Raw genomic sequence first — 27,661 nt, forward strand, 5'->3', positions numbered from 1 at the left:
AGAAGGGGTTCAAAGTAAAGCCTGCACCTTTCCTGGGACCTCAGTGACACTTCAGTCCCAACACTCAACCAAATGGGAGAATGATCTGTGTACATTATTGAACATACGTAGAAAATTTCCAAGTAAATACGACATACTATACACAGGATCAGATTCATAACAGTATTTCTTCCTCGCCTTCAACCAGAAAGAGAAACAAGCTCTTGGTATAATCAGAGAAACTTGTCATGATACGTGAAGTTTTGTTAGTCTGAAAGATTTGAGAAGTCAGGCATGGCCTATCCAAACCCATCTGCCCAAAACTCCCTGTGACCAATGTCAATTACCAATTAACAAGCAGCTAGGACTCATCCTCCCCTGGGAAACCCTGGACTCGTGACACCGGGTTTCCAACCTTTGGGGACTGGCTCTCTTGTCTCCTCATTCATCCTCCTCTATCTCCTGGTTCAGAGGCAGGCCACCCAAGGACTTCTTTGTCCTCACCCTGGAGGGGGAGCTCAGCACAGCTGGATTGCCAAACACCAGGGGCCGGCTCAGAGGGTTCACCATTTCAGAATCTGAATCGCTGGATTCACTCCCACTGCTGGTTGAGCCCTCAGTCATTTGCAGAGGTGCCTTGCCAGCGGTACCCACTGACCGCACCATCCTTGAGGTTGGACCCATGAGAGGTGTACCATTAGCTAGCATTCCACCTCCTAAACCAGCCAGGCCTCCCTTTCCAAGGCCATCAGGCATATCCATTGCCTCCGGGGTTGAAGCTACCTTGCTTAGAATGAGTGGATCTGTCTCTGACTTGTTATATCTCAGATTCCTTAAGTATGGCCTTTGTGAGCTGGGGGAACCATTTTCATAATGGGGCTCCTGGCTTGGGAAACTCTCTCCTCCCACACTTCTCTCTCTGCGGTCATGTGTGTTTTCAGAAACATAGCCTTGAGACCCGGTTCTGTCCCAGCTCAGACTTGGACTTGAACTCCTGCTGCTGGGAGACAAGGGAGTGGCCAGGGGACTGTGACCTGAACCTCTGAACATCTCGTCTATCAGAGAGCTGTGTCGTGGGAGTCTGGGGCTCCCACTCAGATCGAAGCTGAGGTCTCCTGAGTCATCATCAAGGAATTCTCTGGAAGGGGGCCGGGAGGACTTGGCAGGGTGAGGGGCAGCCCGGGGCCTAGCCTCTATTCGCCTATCATCCCTGGATGGCAGATAAACGCCACTGGTCACGTCAGCCTCATAGTTGTCATTTGTTTGGGACCGGGACGCGTGCTCCCTGAGCAGGTCGGATTCACTGTCTACGTCACTGCAGTCAATGAAAGGAATGGACGCGCTGCTGCCTCGGGCAGCCTCGGATGCTGGACCTGTGCTTGGCTGCGGGGGCCGCGGCCTACTCTGCTGGGGCCTGTCCTTAACCAGCTCCTCGTCTTCCTCCGCCGCCGCCCCGCTGGCCCCGTCTCCCTTCGTGCTCCCGGCCGGGCTCCTGGACGGGCCGGGGCCGCGCTGCCGCTCAGCGTCCTCGGCCGACACCGTGGCCAGGTCCCCGCCCTGCGGGCAGCTCTGGCCGCCCGGGGGTTCAGAGCCTTCTCCGAGGGTCAGGCTGCCACTCTGCTGAGCCTGGGGGAAGAAGCGGGGTGGGGTGGGGTAAGAGAAAGGGATGGGGGGAGATAGAAAAGGGAGCCGTTAGACCCCAGCGCAGAGACAGCGAGCAAGACGCGGCGTCTAACTGAATAGCAGAGCTTTGCGCACCAAGTGGCCAAGGAAAGCTTGAGAAAGCCTGCCCTCCGGTCCTGGAACAAGGCGCCCTGGCTCTAAGCAGGCCCTCCCAGGGGTGTCTTGCCAGGTTCCAGAATGTTCTTTCAGGGTCCCCGGCAGCCCAAGTGAAGCAGGGCCTCAGCATTCTAGGACCCGGGGTCTCCTGAGTTTTCTTTGGAACAAGAGCGCCCTTCCCGCCCACAGGGAGCTTCCTGAGGTGGTGTTGGGGGCAGGGGGCAGACGAAAAGGCACCCGCCCAGGGTCCCCGAAAGCCAGTTGACACGGATTTCAGACAAATGACAGAAACCATCTTTGTTTCAATGCCCAAGGGCAGGAATGAGCTGGTCACAGCTCTCTTTGGAGTCACACAATGAAAACCGCCTTCGTGTGCTTCCCCAACAAAGCTCTTATTCTCCTGTAGAGAAAACCCTGAGAGCACATCCAGAGACCAGCTCCGGGGCAAACCAGCTCTGGCCACCCTCAGAGCAAGAGTGATAATGGGTTCGGCTGCCAACTGCGGGCGCTGCTGTGTAACGCGAGCCCTGGGAACTGGCCGCCCAGTCCTCTGCCAGCGTGAGGTTCTGACCTTGGCACCGAAGGGGAGCTACACCCATCCCTCGAGAACTAGGTTCCTAACGCCCGGCCACAGCTGGGGGAGGATGGGCTTGGCTCTGGGGGGCCCCACCAGCCCTACGCTGAGCTCAGGCCAACAGAGAAACATCCTCCGGAGCAAGGGCATGGGAGGGAGAGGGGCAGGGATACAGGCCAGGGTCTTGGAGCCCAGGCTTCAAGGGTGAGGAGCGCAGAGCCTGAGTCTGGTCAGGGTCAGAGCACAGAACTCGACTCCCCAGAAAACACCCCTGAAGGGTGAAGCACGAAGACCTCAAAAGCAGACCCGGTCCTCAGCAGAGGACGTCTGGTGGCAAACAGCTATGAGAGCGACTGACACCATCACTGACTTGTTTTGGCACTTCTGAATTTGGCTCTGATGGCTGTGTAGCAAGGCTTCTGATGGAATGGATCTTGCTGTGTTTCCTGGGAGAAATCATACAAGAAAGACCAAGTTAGATGACTTGTGGGTTTTTTTGTTGCTAATTAAAAAAAAAAACAAAACAGTACTAGGTACTCACTCAATAGTGAAGGCACCTAAAGTAGTCTGGATAAATGATCCCTGGAAACAGACCCCGCCACCCCTTCTGCAACACCTGTAGGATCCAGGGGTTGCTTCAACCTTGAGCCAGTTCGCAGCATCCCTAGCTTCTGCTGGATTGGTCCAGCTGGTTGGGAGCACCAGCTACTGAACGCTCGCTCTCTAGTTATGGGAAACGTTGCCAGGAGGGAGAAGGTAGCTGGACTCGGCAAAGCTCTGAATTGCAAGCGATGGTGTGATGATATGAAATCAATTTGTGTCTCTGGGTAATGATTTTGTAGATCAGTTCTGTAATAGAGGCCACTGGCACTAACTGGCTGACTCCTTCGCAGCCCTCGGTTCAGAGAAAAGGCCCTGCCCCAGTAATGAATATACAGACTCCACAATAGAAGATTTCAGTGCCACTAACACCTCCCCTTTAATCTTTTCTTTTCCTTAGGTAGGTGGCTCCACCTTCCAAGGGAGCAAGCATTAGAAACCTTTAAGGCATTCACACACCGTGTGCTAAGCCACTCAGTTGTGCCTGACTCTGCAACCCCATGGACTGCAGCACATTAGGCTCCTCTGTCCATGGGATTCTCCAGGCAAGAGTACCGGAGTGGGTTGTCATTTCCTCCTTCAGGGGCTCTTCCCAATGCAGGGATCGAACCAAGGTCTCTTATGTCTCCTGCATTGGCAGGCGGGTTCTTTACCACTAGTGCCACCTAGGAAGCTCATTCATACACATGAAACTGCAGAGAGAATAAATTCCATTGTCTATCCAGCTTTTCTTTAAAATACTCTAAAGTAACACACCAAAGCTCTGGAGCACCCACATTCCGAGTCGGAGAGAGCACGGCCCCTTCTCATACGATCCCCAAAAGCCTAATTTAAATCATCTGAAAAAATGATGGGGTTTGTTACATCTAGATAAACAGGCAAATAACCTTCTGAACCTTATGTCTCTGGATACGGGGAGGGAGAAAACAAGCCCAGTTCTGAGTCACGACAAATATACAAGGATGGTCATGGCAGCGTGTTTGTTTCAGCAAAGCAAAACACCCAACAACCTGAATGTTTGTCAACAGGGAATCAGATAAATTAAAAATAATACTTTCATGATACCATGAAACAATGAACCTAGATCTTCAACTCAGGGTAGGGTTTAAGAAGCAAGATGCCCAATTATGTACAATGTAATACTGCTTATTCAAATGAAAAAGGACATCCCTAGGGCAATTCTGCCTGTTCTCTTGGGTGCATGAATATTTCTATTAGAAGTAACATGAATCAGGTACTTTGCCTCTGGGGAGAGGAGGAGGGGCATAATGAAGGCTGTTGCTTAAAGAGGATTTTTCACTACATCCATAACCACAATAGCTACGAATAAAAGAAGAAATAAAACCCCAGGAACAAAATATTAAAAATGTCACTAGCTAATTCTAAGTAGTAGGAACATGCATGCTTGCTGTATTCTCTGTTTTATTATGCTTTTTTAATGTGTTCAAGGGAAAAAAGAAAAACATTAAAACAAACACTTGTAATTCTCCAGGTAGGAACACCAGAGTGAGTAGCCATTCCCTTTCTCTAGGAGATCTTTCAGATCTAGGAATTGAACCCCGGTCCCCTGCATCGCAGGCAGATTCTTTACTGTCTGAGCCACCAGAGAAGCTCTGTTGCTAAATAGTCCTTGGTGAACCAACATTTCACCCCTTAACCCTTTTCTTTTATTGGCACCCCACTCCAGTACTCTTGCCTGGAAAATCCCATGGATGGAGGAGCCTGGTAGGCTGCAGCCCATGGGGTCGCTAAGAATCGGACACAACTGAGTGACTTCACTTTCACTTTTCACTTTCCTGCATTGGAGAAGGAAATGGCAACCCACTCCAGTGTTCTTGCCTGGAGAATCCCAGGGATGGGGGAGCCTGGTGGGCTGCCTTCTGTGGGGTCACACAGAGTTTGGACATGACCAAAGTGACTTAGCAGTAGCAGTAGCAATAGGCAGAACAATGCTGAAGGGCAATGGGCTCTGGAGCTGGGTGACCTGGGTGAGTTACTCAGCATCTTTGAGCTAATGTGTCTCAATCTTTAAAAAGGGGAGAAAATAGCACTGACCTCACAGAGATGGTATAAAGACTCCAAGAGTTCATATGTCTAGGGGACTTGGGACAAGGCCTGGCATATGACAAGAGCTACCAGCATTTGCTAACAACAATAATAATAAATTCTGTTTCTCTTCAATCAAACTTCATCGAGTTAAAAACTGTATGGAACTCTACTCAGTACAGTACTCTGTAATAACCTGCAATGTAGATTCTATGGGAGTAGGATACAAAAAGAGGAGATATACGCATAACTGATTCACTTTGTTGTACACATCAGAAACTAACATTGTAAACAACGATACTCCAATAAAAATTAATTAAAGAAACTGAAGAAAAGGGGTTGCAACTTTTCCAATTAAAAAAGATTTCATAGAAAATACTGTCAGTTCAAATCCCCGTATATCTAAGGACTCAAGGGTGAGTAGGTTTTCACAGCGCTGTATCCCCTCTGTAAGCTCCTGTTCCTCCTCCATCCCTGCCCCCTGCCCCCTTCCTCTCACCCCAGAGTGAGGGTCTGCAGCTGTTCTTAACACTGAACAGGCAGCGCCCACCCGTGGCCCACCAAGAACGATTCCTCTCCAATCAGAAGCAGCACTGACGTTTCTCTTACCTTTCAAACTGCACTTTCTTATGTCCGCCTTCTTTAACATAGTCGAGAACCTGCTTCTGAGTCCGACCACTACAACGAAGACCGCGGGCGGGAAGGGAGAAGACAGCAAGATGTTCTCAGGTCACACTCAGCCCAGCCCTGTGCCATCTTTGCCTCCCCTCCTCCCGTAAGCAGTCCGAGGAGAACCTGTGCTTTGCTGTCCCTTCTCTGTCTCGATACATCCCTTATCAATATAACAGAAAAAAAGTCCAACCACCCAATAATCCTGTGTTTGGTTATGGAGCAACCATCCCAAGAGCTTGTATACGTCACGAAAGCAGGACAGTTTTAGTCACCGTACACGCCAATGCCTAGGATGGAATCTGACACGCAGCAGACTCAAGGATTGTTGAAAGACTGAGACAAACTGAAGCAACAATGGGCAAGTCTACACGGCCTTTGGTGAAGATACGGCAATTTTTTTTTTAAGCTGTTTTTTTTTTTTCCACGTGGACCATTTTTCAAGTCTTTATTGAATTTGTTATAATATTGCTTGCATTTTCGGTTTTAGTATTTTGGCTAGTGAGGCATGTGGGATCTTAGCCCCTGAATCAGGAATCCACACCCGCTGCATTAGAAGGCGAAGTCTCAACCACTGGACCGCCAGGGAATTTCCTCTACAGCGAATGTTAACAAGGCACTTTTGCTTCCACCTAGAAAGGGAGTTCTTTGTGCATTAGAGAGTTCCACTGGGAGCTGACCGTGGCTGGGTAGACAGCCTCGTGGCCATCTAAGATTCAAAGAGAACACAACTAGGAGCCTTCTAGGATGACCAAGCAAACACCCTATCTGCCAGGTTGTCTTGGAAGATAACTTGAAAGTCTTAGGGAAACGAATCCATGATAAACGTGCAGATGGGAAGTATAATCCTTACCTGAACCGAAACGATGACCCTCGGCTAAAGAGAACGGGCTTGGGCTTGGGCTTGGGCTCTTCGAAAAGTCTAAAAAAGGCATGATGTTCAACACAGATTTTCCAGAAGGACTTGCAAAAATCCCGACTGGCCATTAGGAATTCCAAGGTATCCTGGTACGAGCTCTAAAAAGAGAAGAGAGCATCATGGTTTTTCCCATTTCCACAGACGTTCAGTTGAAAAACAGGAAAGGGGGCAGAAAACAAATTTGTCCCATTAAGTTTTAGCTGTGTTATTTCATTATGGCATGACCATAAATCCACATACTGAGTAAAATACAGGTGTTCCATTATGATGCCATATTGTTACCCTTCAACCATTTTCTTCCCCACTTAATTCCTTAGAGGAACAGACAACGGGACACTTGGCAGAAATCAACATTCCCTTTGACTGAATTCATAAACAAATTCTGTTCACTTGGCTTACATTTCCTTCTTCAAAAAACCCCCAAGTATCAAAATTCCTTTTATGACTCCTTAAATGAAACAGTTTTTCTTTCCATTCTCTCTCTCGTGGTTCATGCCAACTTTGAATATTGTGCTTAAGCCTTTCTTCCATTAAATAGCGTAAGATTCCAGCCTCCAGGTGGCCCCAGGACCATACAGGAAATGAACATTTTTTTTTTTCGGGAGCACAAAAGTATCAGTCAAGGCTGAAAAATTCATGTCCTTTGATTTGAGAAAGGGGATATGGTAATTTTCTACTCCTAGACTGAATGCCCCCAATTTAAGTGGCCAGCGTATGTAAACAAAGGTTACCACAGTCCTTAACATTCCTAGCAGTCCCAGCTATTTTGGGGAAATCTCACAGCTCTGTTTCAACTTACAGACAAGTCAGGCTGCAGTACAGTCTTTTGGACTCAAAACACGTTTTCTCATACAAAACAACTTCCAAGGGTGCCTGCTTCCCAGGTCAGGTCATAAAAACCCATTTCATCCATACTGTACCCAAACTACTATAAGCCTTGTTGTTGTTCAGTCGCTCAGTCACGTCCAACTCTTTGTGACCCCCATGGACCGAGGCATGCCAGGCTTCCCTGTCATTCACCATCTCCCAGAGTCTGCTCAAACTCATGTCTGTTGAGTCAATGATGTCATCCAAATATCTCATCCTCTGTTGACCCCTCCTCCTCCTGCCCTCAATCTTTCCCAGCATCAGGGTCTTTTCCAATGAGTCAGTTCTTCACACGAGGTGGCCAAAGTATTGGAGCTTTAGCATCAGTCCTTCCAATGAATATTTAGGGTTGATTTCTTTCAAGATTGACTGTTTAATTTCCTTGCTGTCCAAGGGACTACAAACCTTCGGTTCAGTTGCTCAGTCATGTCCGACTTTTTGCAACCCCATGAACTGCAGCACGCCAGGCCTCCCTGTCCATCACCAACTCCCGGAGTCCACCCAAACCCATGTCTATTGAGTCGGTGATGCCATCCAACCATCTCATCCTCTGTCGTCCCCTTCTCCTCCTGCCCTCAATCTTTCCCAGCATCAGGGTCTTTTCAAATGAGTCAGCTCTCTGCCTCAGGTGGCCAAAGTATTGGAGTTTCAGCTTCAGCATCAGTCCCTCCAATGAACACCCAGGACTGATCTCCTTTAGGATGGACTGGTTGGATCTCCTTGCAGTCCAAGGGACTCTCAAGAGTCTTCTCCAACACCACAGTTCAATAGCATCAATTCTTCTGTGCTCAGCTTTCTTTATAGTCCAACTCTCACATCCATACATGACTACTGGAAAAACCATAGCCTTGATTAGATGGACCTTTGCTGTCCAAGGGACTATAACCCTAGACTGCCATTTATAATCTCTGTCCCGCCATGGGAAAAAAGTACTCCAGTTCTGGCTGGGGACACCAGTACTCTGTCATCACCTCCTCCATCCCTATTTATGGTGGAAGGAGAAGATGCTTTCTTCCTTTTTTGACCCAGTGCCATGTGAGTAACATCTTTAGAGGGTCTGTGGGCAGCCTGTGTTGGAGGGGCTGGGTCAGTTCCTGAGAATGCACTGTCAGGGGTGGGGGGCCCCTGGATGGGCAGAGACAGGCCTGGAACACGGCAGAATGCTGAACGGGATGTGGAGTGGCCGAGGCTGGAGGCACAGCAACTACAAAGCGAGGCTGGGGAGGGGGGTGTCAGATGTGCACACGTCTGTGCACAAGGAAGTGACTCCTCCCAGGCACACATCTGTGCCCAGTCTACTGATGGCAGTTGTAGAGTGGCTCAGCCTTTGGACACACCGCACAGACTAGCAGAATCCTGGAGGGCTGCTGGCTGCAGGTTCCACCTGTGCCCTAGTGAGACCCACTCCACCCCAAGGTGACTCAAGTTCACTTGAGGAACATCAAGTCCTGTCCCCAGGGAGGTTCCTGAGAGGCACTTACGTTCACGTCCGGGCGGAGCTTGATAAGAAAGCGCTTCCTCTTGAAGCTCAGCTTCCGCACTTTTGCCCAGTTGAAGGCGTTGATCTTCGTAAAACCCTGAGAAGAGAGGCATCAGCTGGTGAGCCGGGAACTGCATGATAAGCAACATGGGAGATGGTCTGCTTTGCTCCCAGGGATCAGAAAGGAGAGCTGATGTGACCGTTCATAAGAATGCTTCCTGCTGCAGAATTCCAGGGCTCTGTGGCTGTGAGTGATACCCACTCCCTTCCTAGATTCATTGTTTTGCACGAATTCTATGATCTGACTTTCACACTTAAGTCTGCCTCCAGGGAGAGAAGAGGCTGACCAAGTGGCTGATAAAAGAGAAAGATAAATAAACATAATAACCATGACAACCACCATAATTATTAGGGACCATCACTGAGCAAGTTCCAGGCACGGTCCCAAGTCCTTTACAGGCCTTTTCTTGTGAAACCTTCCATGAAAGCCCAGTGAGCTGGGTTTATCTTCATTCTACCCATGTGGAACTTGTAGCATGGTAAGATTTTAATTTGTTCTAAATAATACGGTCCCTGCAGCACAATGAGATTCCCAGGCATGTGCCTAAACCAGGAGCCACAGAAGCAACAGACCAGCTGGCAATCACACTTTGTCCACGTTGCTCTGCCCCGGACCCAGCAGGCTTCCTGCAGCATGGGACAGAGGGAGACCCCACCCTCGGGGTGTCTCTGATACCAGAGAACAGTCTCTGGGAGGGATGCATGTATCCTCATCTTCGATCGCCAGGTGGGATGTGGGGAACCTGTAGAGGGGAGCCCCCATATTCCAGCTCCCATCTGTCCCATCCTCTCAGCTGAAATTAGAATTCCTCCAGCCCACTGGAACACCAGGACCATTTGTTTAAATTGGCTGGAATGAAGCAATTAGGCACTGGCAGGAAGATTAATTCCAAGACACAGTCCTTGTACATGATTACATTACTGAGCAGTTCTCTACATTTCAAGTGTCTCAAACACAATCAAAGCAAATTAATTCAATTGTGAGGCACGTCTTACCCGGCTCCCCACCACTACCCTGATCTTTAGAAATGTTGAAGGGTTTTAATTTTGAAATGGGAGGCTAGGACTGACAACTACATTGTTTTATTGTCATTTTCCCCCCCCTTCAGGGACTCCTAGATTATGTCTATGGGTCAAGAACTGTTAGGGACAGTCACCTCCTCAAATGCTACACTGCTCTTAAAATATTGCTTCCTACTGTCTCAGAGGAAACCGACTTCAACTTCTCTTGGGACATGAATCTGTAGTGATTAGGGTTCATTGTAAACATCTGAGGGCTTCCCAGGTGGCTCAGTGGTAAAGAACCCACCCTGCCCAATGTGGGAGACTCAGGCTCAATCCCTGGGGTCAGGAAGATCCCCTGGAGAAGGGAATGGCTACCCACTCTAGTATTCTTGCCCGGAGAGAGGAGCCTGGCATGGAGTTGCAAAGAGTTGGACACAACTGAGCAACTAACACATAGATGCAGATAAACATCTGATACAGGAGAGACAGAATCCCTGGTTATTTTGGTAAAATACAAAGGGGAGATGGAACACAATCCAGCAGAGTTCAAAAAAGTTTTAGGTCATGCATGAGTTTACACATTCAAAACAGCGTGAAATCTGACCCTGCTTCATGAGCCAGGCAGATGCTTTCTTTATATCCCTTTGAAACCGAAGCACAGATTATCCACTCTTGTTTAAAAGAGAAGCCTTGAGGGATGCATTGCCCAGCACAGGGAATCTAGCCAATATTTTCTAACAGCTTTAAATGGAGTATAATTTATAAAATACTCAATCACTGTGTTGTGCACCTGAAAGCAATATAATACTGTAAATCGATTATAAAAAAGAAAATTAAATTAAAAGTTCTTCAATTAAAGAAAAGAAAAAAGTCTTGGGGAAAAGCTTTGAGGTGGTACATATGTTCCCTGTCTTGATTTCATGGATGGTTTCATAGGATCTACAAGGTTAAGAACTTACCCATATTGAAGAATGGCACACTTTCAATGTTTGCATTTAACTGCATGTCAATAATACTTCAATGATATTATTAAGAAAAAGTGATGCATTCATCAATAACAGTACAGCAGCACTGTGATCAAGGGTGTACACATTTCCAAATGCAGAGTATTATGTCCTTTCATAAAACACAGGTAAGGGTCCAAGAACAGTATGTTTTGCTGCAAAATTACAGCAGGACATGGACACAGCTTCTAGGAATTCATAAAATTGCTGTATCCTCTAAGGTAGGTATATGCGAAATCATAAACAAGCTGACTTAGGTAAAATTCAAATCAATTCAAACAAACAAACTCACTCAAATTAGGTTAACAAATAAGATGAATATCATGACCAAGTGTGAAAAAGGTGCTTACTCTGTGGACCTGAAATCTCGATTCCATTCAACTATGTTCTATGTTAGGTCCACAGAGAGATACAGATATCTGTGATCCTACAAGGTCAATGCGCTAAGTCACTTTGGTCATGTCCGCTTCTTTGCAACTCTATGCACCATAGCCTGCCAGGCTCCCCCTTCCATGAGATTCTCCAGGAAAGAACTGATTGGGTTGCCATGTCCTCCTCCAGGGGATCTTCCCGACCCAGGGACCAAACCCGCGTCTCTCACATCTCCTGCACTGGCAGGCGGGTTCTTTACCACTTGGGAAGCCCACAAAGTCACTAAACACAAACAAATCTGCAAGCACAGACTCCCCAAGCAGAGCAAGGGCAAAGGAAATCCAGTCTGCAAGTGTGAGGACATAGAAAGAAACAGGAAACCCAGTAGCGAGGTTTGTCTGTTCCCTTCGTCACCTAAAAATAATTATCGGAGATCTTAGCCTGGACCACCCAACATGGAATCAGAGTTGAAGGTCAACTCTTATCTCTCCATCACCAAGGGAACCGAGCTGGTTCTAAATGCTCTTACCTGAAACACTAGAATCCCCGTGTTGGCCACAGCCAGGTTGATCTTCGTGCCTTCCCGGTCCTTGGCCGGGTGCAATCGGACGCCGTACATCTCCAGTTTGCGGGCAATCTCTAGGAGCTGGAAATCCGATTCTGCTGGTGTCTGTCCACTGACAATACAAAAAAATCAAGAGAAAGGCCAGGAGATTTGAACTCCCTGTGTCTATGAACTCAAGATTAAGCACCTTCTCCTGGTAAATAAAAAGGTGTTTCATCACTAACAATGGGGCTACCTGATCAGACGACACCCAGCCTCCAGTTCTTTATAACTCACAGTCAAGCCAGTGGAACAAAAGCTGTATTGCTTGTGTAACACAAAACCCCCAAAGTCAATGTCATACTTGGCCAGGTTTGTTTTTGTTTTTTTTTTGAATCTCAAAGAGTTTCCTTTAAGGTCATATGAAAGCAAAACTCCATCATGCTGAAACAAGTTTCTAGTCACTTAACAATAGCCCTAAATTTGCAAAGTTCACAGCAACACTATCAAAGGCAACTATCAACCAGGACTCAAGTGCTTTCCTTGAAACGCAGTAACAAAAACAGGAGGCACAGAGGATAGTTGAAGATATTTTATGGATCAAAGGAAAGAAACCAAAATGGAGGTGAACAAAGGTTCCCCATTTCCACACTATTCTTACGTCGTCCTGAGTTCATGAGGTCCCCTTCCTGATTTCCTGGTACCTGGTCTTACACTCTTTCTCTTACTCAAAATCACAGGGTCCGAAAATGCCAGTGTTATTCTTGTCTCACAAAAAAGCAAGGAAGGAGTCCAGGGGTTTGGTCTTGAGTGGGTAACCTGCATCTTTGAGAGTCCAGGATAAGTAAGAACACTGATTAAGCCTCTGGGCTCTCCTCCCTCCCTCTTTGTATATTTCTTCCCAATAATTTACTCTGTGCGTGTGTACAGGTACTTAATGAGTGTCGGAGGACAGAGAGAAACAGCTCAAAGGAAGCAACAAGGGAGACTTACATGTGGTTATGGTGAAATTCCACGATTTTGTCTTCTAGCGCATCTTGCTGAGGTATGTACTTATTTTTCGCTAAATGCTCTCTGTCCGATGCCTCATCAAAATCCCCAATCTCAGCTACAAAGAAAGGGAGAAAGAAAAACCAGCCACATGTGATTAACACTTCACAGTTTGTTACATTCCCAGTGGACTGTTCCCCAGCTAGTAAACTGGAAAAAGTAGCCAAGAACATAAGGCGATCCCAGCTGGTGAGTATCCTAAGGGCGAGATGTGAGAAGCTGTGGATGGGAGGACGGATTTAACAGCTCTGCCAATGTAAGATGACAGTTTCCACTTTTTTTCTTCTTTACCCGTTGGAAAGAAAACTTCAGAATCATTCATCTTTGGCCATCCACGTTCCTGGTTTTCCTTCCTCCCCACCCAACTAGGGGTTGCTTCTACTTTAGGCAGTAAATTCTAAACAAGTGGATCAAAACATTCTGACTTTCTGGGCTTGACAAAATCGACTTTGGAAATGCACATATAACAATTAGTGGAAACCCTAAATGCTTTATCATGTAGAGAAAAGATGATTGTAAATAGGGGTAAAAGTACATAATGGGCTTCCCAGGTGGCTCAGTGGTAAAGAATCCACCTGCCGATCCAGGAGACATAAGAGATATTGGTTTGATCCCTCGGTCAGGAAGATCCCCTGGAGAAGGAAATGGTAACCCACTCCAGTATTCTTGCCTGGAGAATCCCATGGACAGAGTAGCCTGGTGGACTACAATCCATGGGGCTGCGAAAGAGTCGGACGCAACTAAAGAACAACAATGAAAGGTACCTAATCTAATTTGGTAAAAATAAATGGCTCTTATTATCAGAAATGACCCAACAGACTGCAAATCCTTACAAAATTTTCATCGACAAGAAAGAGGGTGCCTATTTTTCTCATGTAACCTCAACACAGTCCCCTAATTGCTCTAACCTGGAAAATTAAAGGATAGAGCTTTAAAGTAATCATTGTACCTTTAACAACACTGACTCCAGCTCAGTTTATAGCAATTCAGTACAGATGGGACAGTGTGCCTTATCATATAGTCTGTGTAACAAGCTTAATAAAATGAACGGAGCCCAGCTGTTTAGAGGAAAAGCAAGTTAACCGTTGCTATGAAACCCACCCTTCACTTTGTCTTGTGAAGCAGCTTGTCACACTTTGGGCAATGCACCCTGGTAATCACTCAGGATATGCACTATATGTTGCTATAATTCACAGCCCCCGAGAATATTTGCTTTGCACCCAAGAGTGCCAACTCGCCTGGCACCAGCTGGGCCACTGGAACAATCAATCACTCGCTAGCTTCCGACTGCTATGGCAAAATCAATATTATTTCCTAACTGCCCTTTCTTAAAAAATTTCCTCCTCCCTAAGTTGCCACTTTCTATCACAAAGGACACCATGGAAGTGGGGGAACCTCCCCACCACACTGCCACCACCCACTGGCGGCCTTGATGATGACAGCACTGTCTTTTCGGAAATCTCTTCTATCCTGGCTCAAAAGAGCCCAGCGCATCTCATTATTCTTAGTAACAGTGTTCTAATCAAGTCCCTATGAAATATCAAATTAATGAATACCAAACCATCATTCCCAGGGGAAATAAGAGCTTAGGTTCCTCTAAGAACCTTGAAACACTTTTTCATCAACCAGCCGAGTTTTCTGTATGCTTCTGTAGAAATACATCCTCTTTTATGCACTGTGTTGATTCATTAACATTAAACCCACAGCCAACAGCGCTGTAACTCAGGCCTGAATGAAGCATATCTGCACCCACGTGTTTCTCCACGTGTGCGTGTGGGCTCAGCCGCTGTCATGTCTGACTCTTTACGATCTCATGGACTGTAGCTTGCCAGGCTCCACTGTCCAAGGAATTTTCCAGGCAAGAGTACTGAAGTGGGATGCCATTTCCTCCTCCAGGGGATCTTCCCAACCCAGGGGTCGAACCTGCATCTCCTGCAATGGCAGGCAGATTCATTACCACTGAGCCACCTGGGAAGCCCTTATTTCTCCATAAGGCACGTCAGAACCTTCCTGCACTTGTGGTTCAGCAACGATACTTGGGGGCCATTTAAACAGGGAAGTCACCAACAGAGCACAGAAACGCAAGAAGTGTGGCGCTGAATGGATCATGAAAAGGATACTTGTTTCCAGTATGAGAGCTGAAACCAGAAAGCAGAGCATCGCCTTCTCTGGCCCCCGGCTGGGGAGGTGTGTGGGGGAGGTGACTCAGATGTTTTTACCATCTTGTGCATTGTCTGCACGTGACCCTGAAAGCACCCAAAATGCTAATTCTGGGGCTACAAAGAAACGGCAGAGAGCAGGTGCATTTGCAAACATGAAATCTACAGATAACGAAGACTGACTGCATATGGTGAGGGCGGGTGGGGACTCACCTAAACCCTGAATTTTTTTTTTTTTTTTTGAGTTTTGAGTTTGGGTTTCTTAACATACATGGATTTCAAAACACAGTCTTTTCCATAATTCAATAAAAGAGTTAAGACTTCCAGTTTGTCCTCTGGCATCCGGGTCAATACACCTGAACTGTCTTTTCCTTAGAATCACTTGCCTTTCAGCTCCTAAAATGCAAGGGCAACATGACTATGAAATTTACTTTGTCCCACATGCTTTCTTCTTGGAACTAGAAAGTGGCACCTGCTTATGTCTGGAGAGTTTGAGGATTGATAAGTGTTCAAGATATGCCTTGCTATTTTTTAATCAGAGGTGTCAGATTAGCTGATGCGTGCAAGCTAAATCGCCTCAGTTGTGTTTGACTCTTTACCATCCTGTGGACAGCAGCCCACCAGGCTGCTCTGTCCATGGGGTTCTCCAGCCAAGAATACTGGAGTGGGTTGCCATGCCCTCCTTCAGGGGATCTTCCTGACCCAGGGATCAAACCCATATCTCTTATATCTTCTGCCTTGGCAGGACCGCCACCTGGGAAGCCCTTTTATCAGCTGATGTATATACTGAATTCCTTATCAGTCTACTCTCAGCAAAAGATAAAAAGAACAACTCCAGATCTTTGATTTTCCTGACCTCTCATGAAGATGTGCTTGGGCAAACTTGTGCTTGTACAGCCTCAGACTGGATGCACACACAACCTGCTGAAATGCACCCCAGTCGGCCTCCACGCTACACGAGAGGTCCTCTTATAAACAGGCCCACCTAATGTTCGAATCTTCTCTTCATCAGCTTGTCCTACTGGTCTTCTCAGAGTTGATTAGGGAAAATTAAAAGCTCGAAGTTTGTACAGGGGATATCTAAGATGAGCAACAAAGGAACCAATGAAAAATATGTCTGAAAGATGACAGTGAATTCAAAAGAAAAGAGGAAAATTTTAAAAAATTGGATTGTGTATATACGAAAAGATGAGATGAAAATACAGCTCAGTAGAGATAATTTTCCATCAGCATTAATATCACTTTCTGCAGAAGGGAGATGAACTGACCCCTTCTACAGTACTGATCATGTAAATAATGATCAGTCATTTCAATGAACACACCATTCACAAAAGATTCTCCTCCTATGACACGGTGTATGGTTTAGTTGCTAAGTTGTGTTAGACTTTTGCAACCACCTGGACTGTAGGGCACCAGCTCCTCTGTCCATGAGATTACCCAGGCAAGAATATTGGAATGGGTTGCCCTTCCCTTCTCCAGGGGATCTTCCCAACCCAGGGATCTAACATGGGTCTCCGGCATTGTAGGTGGGTTTTTTACCAACTGAGTCACCAGGGAAGCCCAATAAATGTATGGGATGCTCAGAAATACAGAAATAGGGTTTCATAAGTATAAGAATATTGAAAGTGTGTCACCAAACTGTGTATCAGAGAGAACGGAAATAGCAGGAGTACTTCTGGACCCACCTATTTCACCTCCTGTGGAGAATTCAAGATTCAGGGGATTTTTGAGCCCTTGTTGATGTCTGGGGGTAAAGGGTCCCCTGGAGCGAGCACATGGCTTTCTGGACTTCAGTGACCCTCCACTTCCCATGTGCGTGGCTTACTCTAACCACAGACTTTAAAAAGGAAGGGGCCTAAGAGAAAGCAGCTACAAGACTAAATGACATCAGAAATGGCTGAGTACATTTTTCTTCTCTCACCAAAAGCCCAGGGTCGGAGACATTTCCTGAAGTGGCTGTTCCAATAAGGAAGTTTTATTTCAAAATTTCCCATTGTTTGGAAAGGGAGGGCCACAGGTGAGTGATAACAAAGAAAGGTGGATGCGTTTATTGAACTCCTAGCGTATTCTGAATACTGATGCTATCGTTTCATTTTCACAGCTGTAGGAAACAGCTTCTATTAATCCCCTGTTCCAAAGGAAAGAGAGGTGAGGGACTTTGTAACTTGCAGGCTGATCAATCAACTAATAGAAACGAGGATTGCCTGATTCATAACATTGCTCACTCCACTGTTACTGTAAGAAGACAGAAGACCAAACACATGAAAGGGAAAAGTTAGGTAACTGTCTGCACCGAAGTGTCCTCAGTTTAAAATGGGGAAAACAGCACTGAGCTCATGGGGGTTGTTACAAAAATTAAATGAGATAATACACAGATCTGAGATAATACAAAGAACTAGAACATAGTAAAGTCTAATAAAGATTACTTTTTTGGGGGGTGCCTGTCCTTTCTTTTTCACATCTTTTTTTCTCAAATTAATAAGAAAACACCCATCTATTAAGTCATTCAACCATGCCCATGTACAAAAAGGGCTTCCCTGATAGCTCAGTTGGTAAAGAAATCCGCCTGCAAAGCAGGTGACACCAGTTCGATTCCTGGGTCGGGAAGATCCGCTGGAGAAGGGATAGGCTACCCACTCCAGTATTCTTGGACTTCCCTTGTGGCCCAGCTGGTAAAGAATCCGCTTGCAATGTGGGAGACCCGGCTTCAATCCCTGGGTTGGAAAGATCCCCTGGAGAAGAAAAAGGCTACCCACTCCAGTATTCTGGTCTGGAGAATTCCATGGACTGTATATATAGTCCATGGGGTCACAAAGAGTCAGATATGACTGAGCGACTTTCACTTTCATGCACACACAAAAAAGACGATAAGCATGGTTTCCACAAACACCTTGTCATTTTGGACTAAAGTAGTTTGTTTACTACTGGGAGTGACCCTTCCTACAAACCTGGAGTCTTGTTAACTGGGCACCTATGTGGACAGGCTGGGCCTGATTACATGGGATTGCTTTGTATACAATGGAAATTTTAAAATGGTATGACAGTATTTATATACTAGTGTTTATATATGTTGACCCTGGTCTATGCACATACTATCCTTCCTGAAACATAATGTGTGTATTTAAAGTAACTTCTGCCTTACCAAGAGAAAAAAAAATGCCTAGGTGGGTAGTCAGTAAGCCTTAGAATGAGCACAATCTAATTATCCTTTATTTAGTGTTTAAGAAAGTTAAAATGTCTACTTCAAGCATCACTTGGATTTTATCCAGAGTCATGTATCTTGGTTTACTGAACTCTTGAGCAGAGTACAGGAAGGGAAATCTTGGACAGTTTTATGTCTTATGTCTGAATGCTAAAGTGTCATATTCAATGATGAATATTAAATCCAAGAACAGGACTGAACTAGTTTCATCTACTTGGCCACCATCCATTCAACTGAATCCGAGTCAGTTGAGTTTTCAACAATTACATCTTCCATCTTGAAAAGCATGGCAACCACCAGGACCTCACAGAATTCCCAGGTCAACGTCTGGGGGAAGGGAGTGAAAGCGTTAGTTGCTCAATCAAGTCTGACTCTTGGTGATCCCATGGACTGTAGCCCTCCAGACTCCATGGAATTCTCCAGGCAAGAATACTGGAGTGGACTGCCATTCCCTTCTCCAGGGGATCTTCCTGACCCAGGGATAGAACTCAGGTCTCCTGCATTGTAGGCCGATTCTTTAGCGTCAGGGAAGCCCACGGAAGGACAGGAGTATTAAATGATGTTAAGAGTGCTACTTTCCAGCCTCTGGCTTTTGTGCTAATGCAACATCAGCCGAAAACATTGTTTGCAGTAGATGTCATTTCCCCTCACCAAGCAGATGGCTGTGTATTTCCCACACACTTCCTGAAGGAGACCAAAAGAACTTACACTGTACAATGTGCGAGATCAGGAGGGCAGCGCTGTTGTCATTACATGCCAGCCTGCCTTGAGCCAGGTCCTGCTTCACCTGCAGAGCGAAGAGGTACCTACAAACAGAAGCAGAGACGGGCGTCATACACAGAGAGGTGGGCGTCCAGCAAAAAGGGCACAGAGTTTCCACAACAAAGTCAGGCTCAACCGTGGCAACTTGCCTTTACGGCGAGGACCTGGTGAAAGGTACGTAAACCAGAAAACGAGAAAAGTCTGCACAGGTGGGAGGAATTCCTGGTGCAACTGGCTGCAATGTAAATATTCACACCTCCCTAAAAACACTGGGAGACATATGCCGCAATCCTCACACAATGAGTAACGCACTTCATTTTATATGGAGAGATAACAATCATAAAAATTAAGACTATAACTTACCACCCTATATATTTTTGTGGGGTATAGCACGCATTTAAACTTTTCTCACAGATCAGTCAAATATACTAAAAAATGGCTCTATGGCCCAGACAATAACAGTAGGCTATTATGGTTAGGAAAAGCCTTGTCGATGGAACTGGAAACACATGAGTGTCTTTTTTCGTGGTGGAACAGTCACTCAGCTTCTCCCATAAGCTGCCAGATGTGTAAAAATCCATTTATTTAAAATTTCTTTTCTTTACGTGGTAGAATAAAGCTAGTAAACATTTTTAGTGGAAGAGAAAAATGGATTTATAAATCAAAGAAATTAAGTAAAACCAGGGTGATGTTAAAATCGATTTGAGAATATCAGTATCAACTCACAGATTTGTAGGAAGATATTTGCTAGTTTGGGGCTTCTCTGATGGCTCAGACAGTAAAGAATTCACCTGCAATGTCAGAGACCTGGGTTTGATCCCTGGGTTGGGAAGATCCCTGGAGGAGGGCGTGGCAACCCACTCCAGCATGGCTGCCTGGAGAGTCCCATGGGTAGAGGAGCCTGGCGGGCTAGAGTGCACAGGGTCGCAAAGAGCTGGACATGACTCAGCACAGTTCCTTCCTTCCTTGCTAGTTTTGTCTACTGTCGAGAAGAAGCGTCACACTGGCAGCAATTAACCCTCAGCAGCTAGATTCTGGCTCTCACACAATTACTATTTGAAGCATATAAAGGCAGGGAGAAACAGTAGATTCCAGGCACGGAGGAGGGAAAGGTACAGAGTGAGCCTAGACTATCTAGGTATGCCAGAGGGCAAACAGCTTGCAAATATAAACGGGCTCTATTATAAGGCGGAAAAAACCTGGAAGGGGTGTCCACTGGCCAACATTGTGACAACTTGAACAGCAACATGAAGGATTAAAGTGAATCAAAACACATGGAACTAATGAAATTTCATGAGTACTAATGAAATTTCATAATTTTACATTATAATACTCAGGGAAAAAAAAGAAAGCAGGAAAAATGAACTGTATTACCATTTGAGGAGTCTATTAAAGCATTCTGTATTAAAAGTTGGTGATGGTGAAAGTTGCTCAGTCGTGTCCGACTCTTGGTGACCCCACGGACTCTATTCAGTCCATGGAATTCTCCAGGCCAGAATACTGGAGGAGGCAGCCTTTCCCTTCTCCAGGGAATTTTTCCCAATCCAGAGATCTAATCCAGAGGTCTCCCGCATTGCAGGTAGATTCTTTCCCAGCTGAGCTATAAGGGAAGCCCAAGAATACTGCAGCGGGTAGCTTATCCCTTCTCCAGCGGATCTTCCCAACTCAGAAATCGAACCGATGTCTCTGCATTGCAGGCGGATTCTTTATCAACTGAGCAATCAGGAAAACAAGGAAGCCCAATATCAATATCAAGGAAGCCCAACAAAAATTGGTAATCTAAGGCAAAAAACTGGGCATGTACTCTGTCTCTCCTGCAGGAAGAGTATTTCACGATATACAGATAGGTGGTTCTAGCGGTGAAGAACGTGCCTGCCGATGGGGGAGACCTAAGACTTGGTGTGAGTTCGATCCCTGGGTTGGGAACATTCCCTGGAGGAGGACATGGCAATCCACTCCAATATTCCTGCCTGGAGAATATAAAGGAGCCTGGTGGGCTACAGTCCATTGGCTTGCAAAAAGTCAGACACAACTGAAGTGATTTACCATGCACAGATAATCCAGCTGGATAAGGTAAAATTCTACTTTACAGAAGAACACCAACAAAAAACACAACAAAATAACAATTATAAAACACTCATCCTACGGCCTCTAAAGAAATTACTGACTCTGGCAAGGATTGTTCTTGGCATAAAAACCACTTAGGAGTTTGGACACTTGAATGCAGAGAAACTCACAAGACTTTCCTTCAGAAAGGAAAGGTCAGAATGCTACCGCCCTAACTCAGCGATCAATCTCAGCATCACTAATAAAACAGGAAGCACAGGACACCACTTACGAGGGGATTCTAGTCAAGAATGTGTAACTTAATGTGTCAAGCTTTTAGAACTGAGGTCTAGTTCGCAAGGAATACAGAAGACAGAGAAGTTACACAGGAAGCAATCAGACAAACTTAGGAGGTAGGTTATCTCACGGTACAGCTGGTCCAGTTTTTTCAACAAGATGGTATCACGAAGAAAAAGAGATTCTGCTAGATTAAAAGGGGTTCAAAGGCTGTAACAACCAGTTGCAATGTGGAGTCCTACGGTGAATCTCACTTTAGATGAGCAGATATAAATGACATCTGAGCAACAAAGGGGGACATTTGAATACAGCCAGGGTATTAAACGAGATGAAAAGTACACATATATACACAGAAAAAAAATCAGAAAAGCTCTCCCTGAGGTGCCAGCAATGCTCAGCTCTGGGCAACAGGTACATGGTAGTTTTATCTTCTTAGTCACATTTATCTAGATATTCTAACTTTCTACACTGTACATGGATTACTTTTGTAACAACAAAAGGGTCTTTTTAATTTTTTAAAAAAGGGCTTTTAGCAAGACTCACCACAGAGGTGTCGCAAAGAATTTAATGAAATAACACACGGAAAGCACAGTGACTAGAATAAAAGCATTCAACACAAATTAGCAATTTTAAAAAGCTGAATAAAAATGAATCCCCTTTAAGTCTTTTGTTGTATGTGCTAAATCGCTTCAGTCATGTCTGAGTCTGTGGGACCCTATGGACTGCAGCCCACCAGGCTCCTCGGTCCATGGGATTCTCCAGACAAGAATACCGAAGTGGGTTGTCACGTCCTCCTCTAGGGGATCTTTCTGAACCGGGGATTGAACTTGTCTCTCTTTAAGTCTCCTGTGCTGGCAAGCAGCTTCTTTACCACTGCTGCTGCTGCTAAGTCGCTTCAGTCGTGTCTGACTCTGTGCGACCCCATAGACGGCAGCCCACCAGGCGCCCCCGTCCCTGGGATTCTCCAGGCAAGAACACTGGAGTGGGTTGCCATTTCCTTCTCCAGTGCATGAAAGTGAAAAGGGAAAGTGAAGTTACTCGGTCGTGTCTGACTCCTAGCGACCCTATGGACTGTAGTCTACCAGGTTCCTCTGTCCATGGGATGTTCCAGGCAAGAATACTGGAGTGGGGTGCCATTGGAGGCATTCAATAACCAGAGACACACAAACACCCAAAGGTCTACCAGTTGACAACAACCTTTCCCCAGGCCCCCATAATGTTCATTCATTCATTCATTCTCTTTCTGTCTCTCCCTGGGAAGTCAAAGCAGAGTAAAACAGAGCATATAAAAATAGTCACAACATCAGCACACACGTTTAAATGGGAAGAGGTGACACAAACCATCCCTCTGGATTAGGCTGTGGTTATTGTTTCTTGAAGCCAACACTTCTTTGAACTACAGGCTTTAATTCTTACCTGTGTAGTTAATTTCCAGATAAGCAGGAAGAACGTGTGTTTTAAAAGCATGACATTCGGAAGGTAACCAGCTATCAGTTTAAACACAGGGCCCTGTGGTCCAGAGACAGAACTCAGGGTTCAGGGCCTCTGGGGAGGGTCTCTCGTGGGTGTGGAGAGGGTGTGGGGTTCCGAGAGCTCCCCTCTTTCATTAGAGGGCAAAGCCCGAGCTGAAGGATGCAGGAGGAGCCTGTCACTCCCTGATTACGCTGACTCTTCCTGTCCTAAGGCCCTGGTAATCCCACTGGGCACTGTGTCATCTTGCAATGACAGCTCTAAGTCAGGCACGCCGGCTGCAGGGCTAACTTCAGAAATTCAGCAGCACTTTCTGCACCATAACTGAAGCAATTCCCATCGAATTCACACAAAGTGCTCAGAGCAGAATCAACTGTCCTTGGCAGAAGGGTAGGCGTATGAGGGGGGAGGCGACGACAGTGGTGGGGCCAGAGGGCTGTCACTTCCAGGGACCTCAGGGGAGGAAGTCACACCCCTCGGAAGCCATGTTTTAAACACGTCTGTTTTCATTAACTTCATTTGGGAGCTCTCATTCTTTCTGCCACTTACTCAACGTACATGACGGTGTCCCAGCCAGCCAAAGGCAACACTGCAGCAGACCCTGCCTGGCAGCAAACTCAGACAGGTGCCCTCCGCGTAGAAGAACACAGCCAAGGGGCTTCCTTGGCCGCGCAGTGGTTAAGGCTCCGCTTCCACCGCACGGGGCGGGGGTCCGATCCCTGGTCTAAGATCCTGAGAGTCATATAGTGTGGCCAAACTGCCTCCTCGCAAAAACACAGCCAAGCAGAAACTAGATCCTACTTAAGACGCGATGCTCAGAGAGTACTATGTCTGACCTCACCAGCAGAGCCAAATAATTCCCAGCTAGGCCAGAAGAAAGCCTGGTAATTTTCTTCTCAAAGACCCCTCCTAAGTGGTTTTATATTTGCACCAAGGAGTCAGTACTTCGCTCCTTCCAGATGCTTGAGACCTGGTGTCAGGAGAGTGAGAGATTCAGCGAGAATGTAGTCCAATAAATAGAAAGGATTTCAGCCTCTTGTTTAACAGCGAGATGCAATTCAATCTTTGATCTATACAGACGGGGAGCTGAAAGCTATTCCTGGAGGCCCGAAGAATTAGCTCCAGCTCGAGTGCACTTCGAGTCCGCTCAACTGCAGGCCCATTTCCGTCTGTCTCGCTCTCATCTGCACGTCCCTCGCCTGAAGTACTGTCCCTACGGGGCTTCTCCCAGATCCTCCCTCCCTCACCATCTGCCATGGAAAACTGCCGGGAGTCTCAATGGTCACATTATTAGATTTCTCCTTAAACAGGACTCTGTGGGAGTGTGGGAGTTGACCCCTTGGATCTGGAAGGTCGCCTTCCCATCATATCTTGCAGCAAAGTGGAAAGTGATGCAGAGCTTCTAAACTTCCAATCAAGTTTATCAACCCTGAGCCAAAGGAATTCGCTCGTCCAGAAAGACTTCTAAGATGTCAGTTAACTCTGGGAGCCAGAAAATGGCAATAACAAAACTCCAAACCTGCTTGTGGCCGTTGAGGAATTTATCAGATTGGTCAGAGCAGCTGTCAAGATACCAGGAACACACACACACACAGAGGGCTGACTGGTCACAAGCTGTATGGAATTTTATAACCAGGACCAGAAGGGTAGAAAACTCTCAAGTTTCTAGAGACGATGATTCACAAAAACTGAAAAGGTGCAAAACTCATTGCAAAGTAGAATGGGGAGAAAGGTGCGGAGAGTGGAGGTGGGGGGAGGGGGCGGGATTTAATGCTGCCAACTCCCTAAGCAGGATGAAGGCCCAGTGAGATGCAGGAGGAAAAGGCCCGTTACTGACCAACAGCTGGACTCGCCTTTATATTCATTTCAGTGTTCTGAGCTTCGAGCAACGTACATTCCAACAACAGGAAAACCAGGCCCAGAAACTGACACACTAGCCCAATAATGACACGGCGTGAAGATGCTACTGGGGCCAGCCCTCCAGCCTGGAACTTGGGCGGGGGGTGCAGCCCCAATTGCTTCTTCACATGAAGGGTCCCAGCCATGTGGGTCCCAGAAGGCTGACGGTTTCTACATGTCCTGGTCACGTAGCTGCTGCTTTCAAGGGATGGAAGTGGAGGAAAACAACCAGTGGTGACTCACTGAGAACACAATGGGCTTTCATGGTGGTCCAGCCGTTAATGAGTCCGCCTGCCAATGCGGGGAACACAGGTTCGATCCCTGCTCCGGGAAGAGTCCCCCTGACAAGCGGCGGTGGAACAACTCCACTGCGCCCGTGCTCTAGAGCCTGGGAGCCGTGACGAGAGAAATCCGAGTGCCTTAGAGCCCACGAGCTGCAACCCCTGAGCCTGTACCCTGCAACAAGAGATGCTGCCACAACGAGAAGTCGGGCTCCACAACCAAGAGTAGCCCCTGCTCGCCGCAAGGAGAGAAAACCTGTGTGCAGCAGTGAAGACCCAGCCATAAATAAATAACATGCAAAGCCACGGGAAGGGGCTTCCTGGAATCGCACTTTCGGGTACCCAGCGCCCCTCCTGATGCAGCCCTGGGATGCTCAGCAGGGACCTCCCACATCACCTGGCAGCACTAGGCTCTCGACTCTCCACCCTCCCCAATCCTCTACCTTGCCTCCACCTGTCCCCATTCTAGTCATCACCCACCTGGTCGCTTAAGTCCGAAACCTACGCATTCCCTCCACTTCCCTCACCGTCTCCACTTCCCTCATCCTCTCCACTTCCCACCCATCACTAGCTCAGAACAACCCCACCTCCAGCACGTGTTCCACGAGCATGAGTCTTCTCCACTCCCACTCGGACCACCTCCCCTGCCACCATCATCTTGGCCTGGGTAGCTGCCGTTTCTTCTTGCTATCCTCCCCTCGGTATCCACGGCAACCGGTCTCTCAACACTACTTATCATCCAGCCTCGGTCCCACCTCAATGCACTTCGCTCTCCGTGTGCCTGCCACGAGAGCCCTCTTTTTGGTCTTTGAACATCAGGTGCCTCTTGTGATCTTGCGCACTGCCTAACTGTTCCTTCTACCTGGAAAGCCTGTCCTGCGAAAATGATCCTTGTTGCTTTCTCAGCTCCAGCATCCCGGATCCCACACTGTAAAGTCATCAGAAGTCAAGTCATCACCAGTCTCCTTCTATCACATCATCTACTCCATTACCTAAAGGCTCTCACCATTATCTGATATTTTTCGTGTTTGTTTAATTACTGTGTCTGGTCCCATGTGAGTCAGGCCTGTCTTTTCAACCAGTACGTCCCCCGTTCCTGGGACAAGGCTTTCACACCATGCACATGTCATCATTATTGTTGATTGACTGCCTTCGCCCTTCTGATAAATCATGGTCAACCACCCAAGACACTGTGCTCTGTACCGAGGGATGAGAAAGATACGACAGCCTTCACTGGGAGCAGCTAAAGCTGAAAGGCAAGTGTGGCAACAATCTGGCTGGTCAGACTAGCGTACTTAGTCTTGAAAGGGAGGCATTTTATCTTCACGTGTTCCCACCAGGCTCTGCTCTCTTTTAGAACAGCATGTGTCTTGCTTCAAATTATAAAGTGGGTAACGTAATAGTAGGGGTGAGGATGATGGCATCCCTACTGGGTTCAGAAAATGACTCCCCTGGCGGTTCACAGATGGTAAAGAACCCGCAAACAACACAGGAGACCCAGGTTTGATCCCTTGATCGGGAAGATCCCCTGGAGAAGGGCATGGCTACCCACTCCAATAGTCTTGCCTGGAGAATCCCATGGACAGAGGAGCCTGGTGGGCTAACAAGTCCATGGGGTCAAAAAGAACTGGACACAACTGAGTAACTAACACACTTGCCTGATACTGGGTTCCAGGCACTCTGTGTATATTAGTGCTTATCCTTAAAACAACCCTGGCAAAGCAAGTGTTGCAGGCACATTGACATGGCAATGAACAGAAGTGCAGGGGGATTAAGTAACTAGCTGGCCACACAGCAAGGGCAGGGCTAGGCTATGCTTTCGAAGAAACGGACAGTTCACAGCCATTCGGCAGCCGCAGCAACAGACAGAAACTCTGAGTTTACATCTTGGCTCCACAGAAGAGATTCATTTCCCAAAATTGCCTTGTGATGTGACAGACAGAAGAGGGAGAAATATGACGGTAACAGATTACAGGCCCAGATACTTCATAGCACAGCTTTTAAGAGATCAGCCTGCAGGGAAACTGTGGTACTTTCTTTCTTCCCACGCTTGTAAACACAACTGGGAGAGAGGAAGGTTAAACTGTCTGGCAGAGAGCACACGCTGGTCAAGGCAACATCATCTTAGTGTTTCATCAGTCGACTTGTAACATTCACTCTCTCTCTCTGTGGCACCCACAGCAACAAGCACCCCGTTTCCAAACCACTAACCTTGTGAGTTCTTCTTGGAGTTGAGTGTGGTCAGGTGGAAAGAATTTCACCACAAACTTGACGACAACATGCTTCGGCCCTAAAAAGGGGGAAAAAAGCAGCAAAGCATTTATGGATTTATCTTGCAAATGCCATTAAAGAAAAAGACACAAGAGGCAATATTATACATCTAATGGTGAGTCTCGTTCCAAGCTGCTAACAGGAGTTCTGCCGACATGCAAGTCACTTAATTAGTTGGTTAAATTTGGTTATTATTCATATTTTCACATTGTGGGGAGACAAACAGCTCTTTTTTTAATTAAAAAAATTTTTTTAAAATTATTTTAAATTAAATAATTTTAAGTTAAAAAAAAAAAAAAAAACAAAACAAAACAGAAAACCTCATG

General features: G+C 46.6%; 1 protein-coding gene across 3 annotated transcripts in view; it reads right to left on the reverse strand.

Annotated features, from left to right (window-relative positions):
* The window catches only part of FARP1 (FERM, ARH/RhoGEF and pleckstrin domain protein 1), a 305,988-nt gene that overhangs the window by 51,609 nt on the left and 226,718 nt on the right, over window positions 1-27,661 (reverse strand). For all 3 annotated transcript variants that reach the window (XM_018056422.1, XM_018056421.1, XM_018056420.1), the window contains exons 5-13: window positions 27,276-27,354; window positions 19,018-19,115; window positions 12,892-13,006; window positions 11,884-12,031; window positions 8,915-9,010; window positions 6,501-6,664; window positions 5,588-5,656; window positions 2,703-2,778; window positions 1,353-1,605 (exon numbers count right to left, since the gene is read on the reverse strand). In XM_018056422.1, the coding sequence (XP_017911911.1) occupies window positions 1,353-1,605; window positions 2,703-2,778; window positions 5,588-5,656; window positions 6,501-6,664; window positions 8,915-9,010; window positions 11,884-12,031; window positions 12,892-13,006; window positions 19,018-19,115; window positions 27,276-27,354 (1,098 nt within the window). The remainder of the gene's footprint in view (window positions 1-1,352; window positions 1,606-2,702; window positions 2,779-5,587; window positions 5,657-6,500; window positions 6,665-8,914; window positions 9,011-11,883; window positions 12,032-12,891; window positions 13,007-19,017; window positions 19,116-27,275; window positions 27,355-27,661) is intronic.

This window comes from Capra hircus, chromosome 12 (genome assembly GCF_001704415.2).
Source record: "Capra hircus breed San Clemente chromosome 12, ASM170441v1, whole genome shotgun sequence".
NCBI classification, from domain to species: Eukaryota; Metazoa; Chordata; class Mammalia; order Artiodactyla; family Bovidae; genus Capra; species Capra hircus.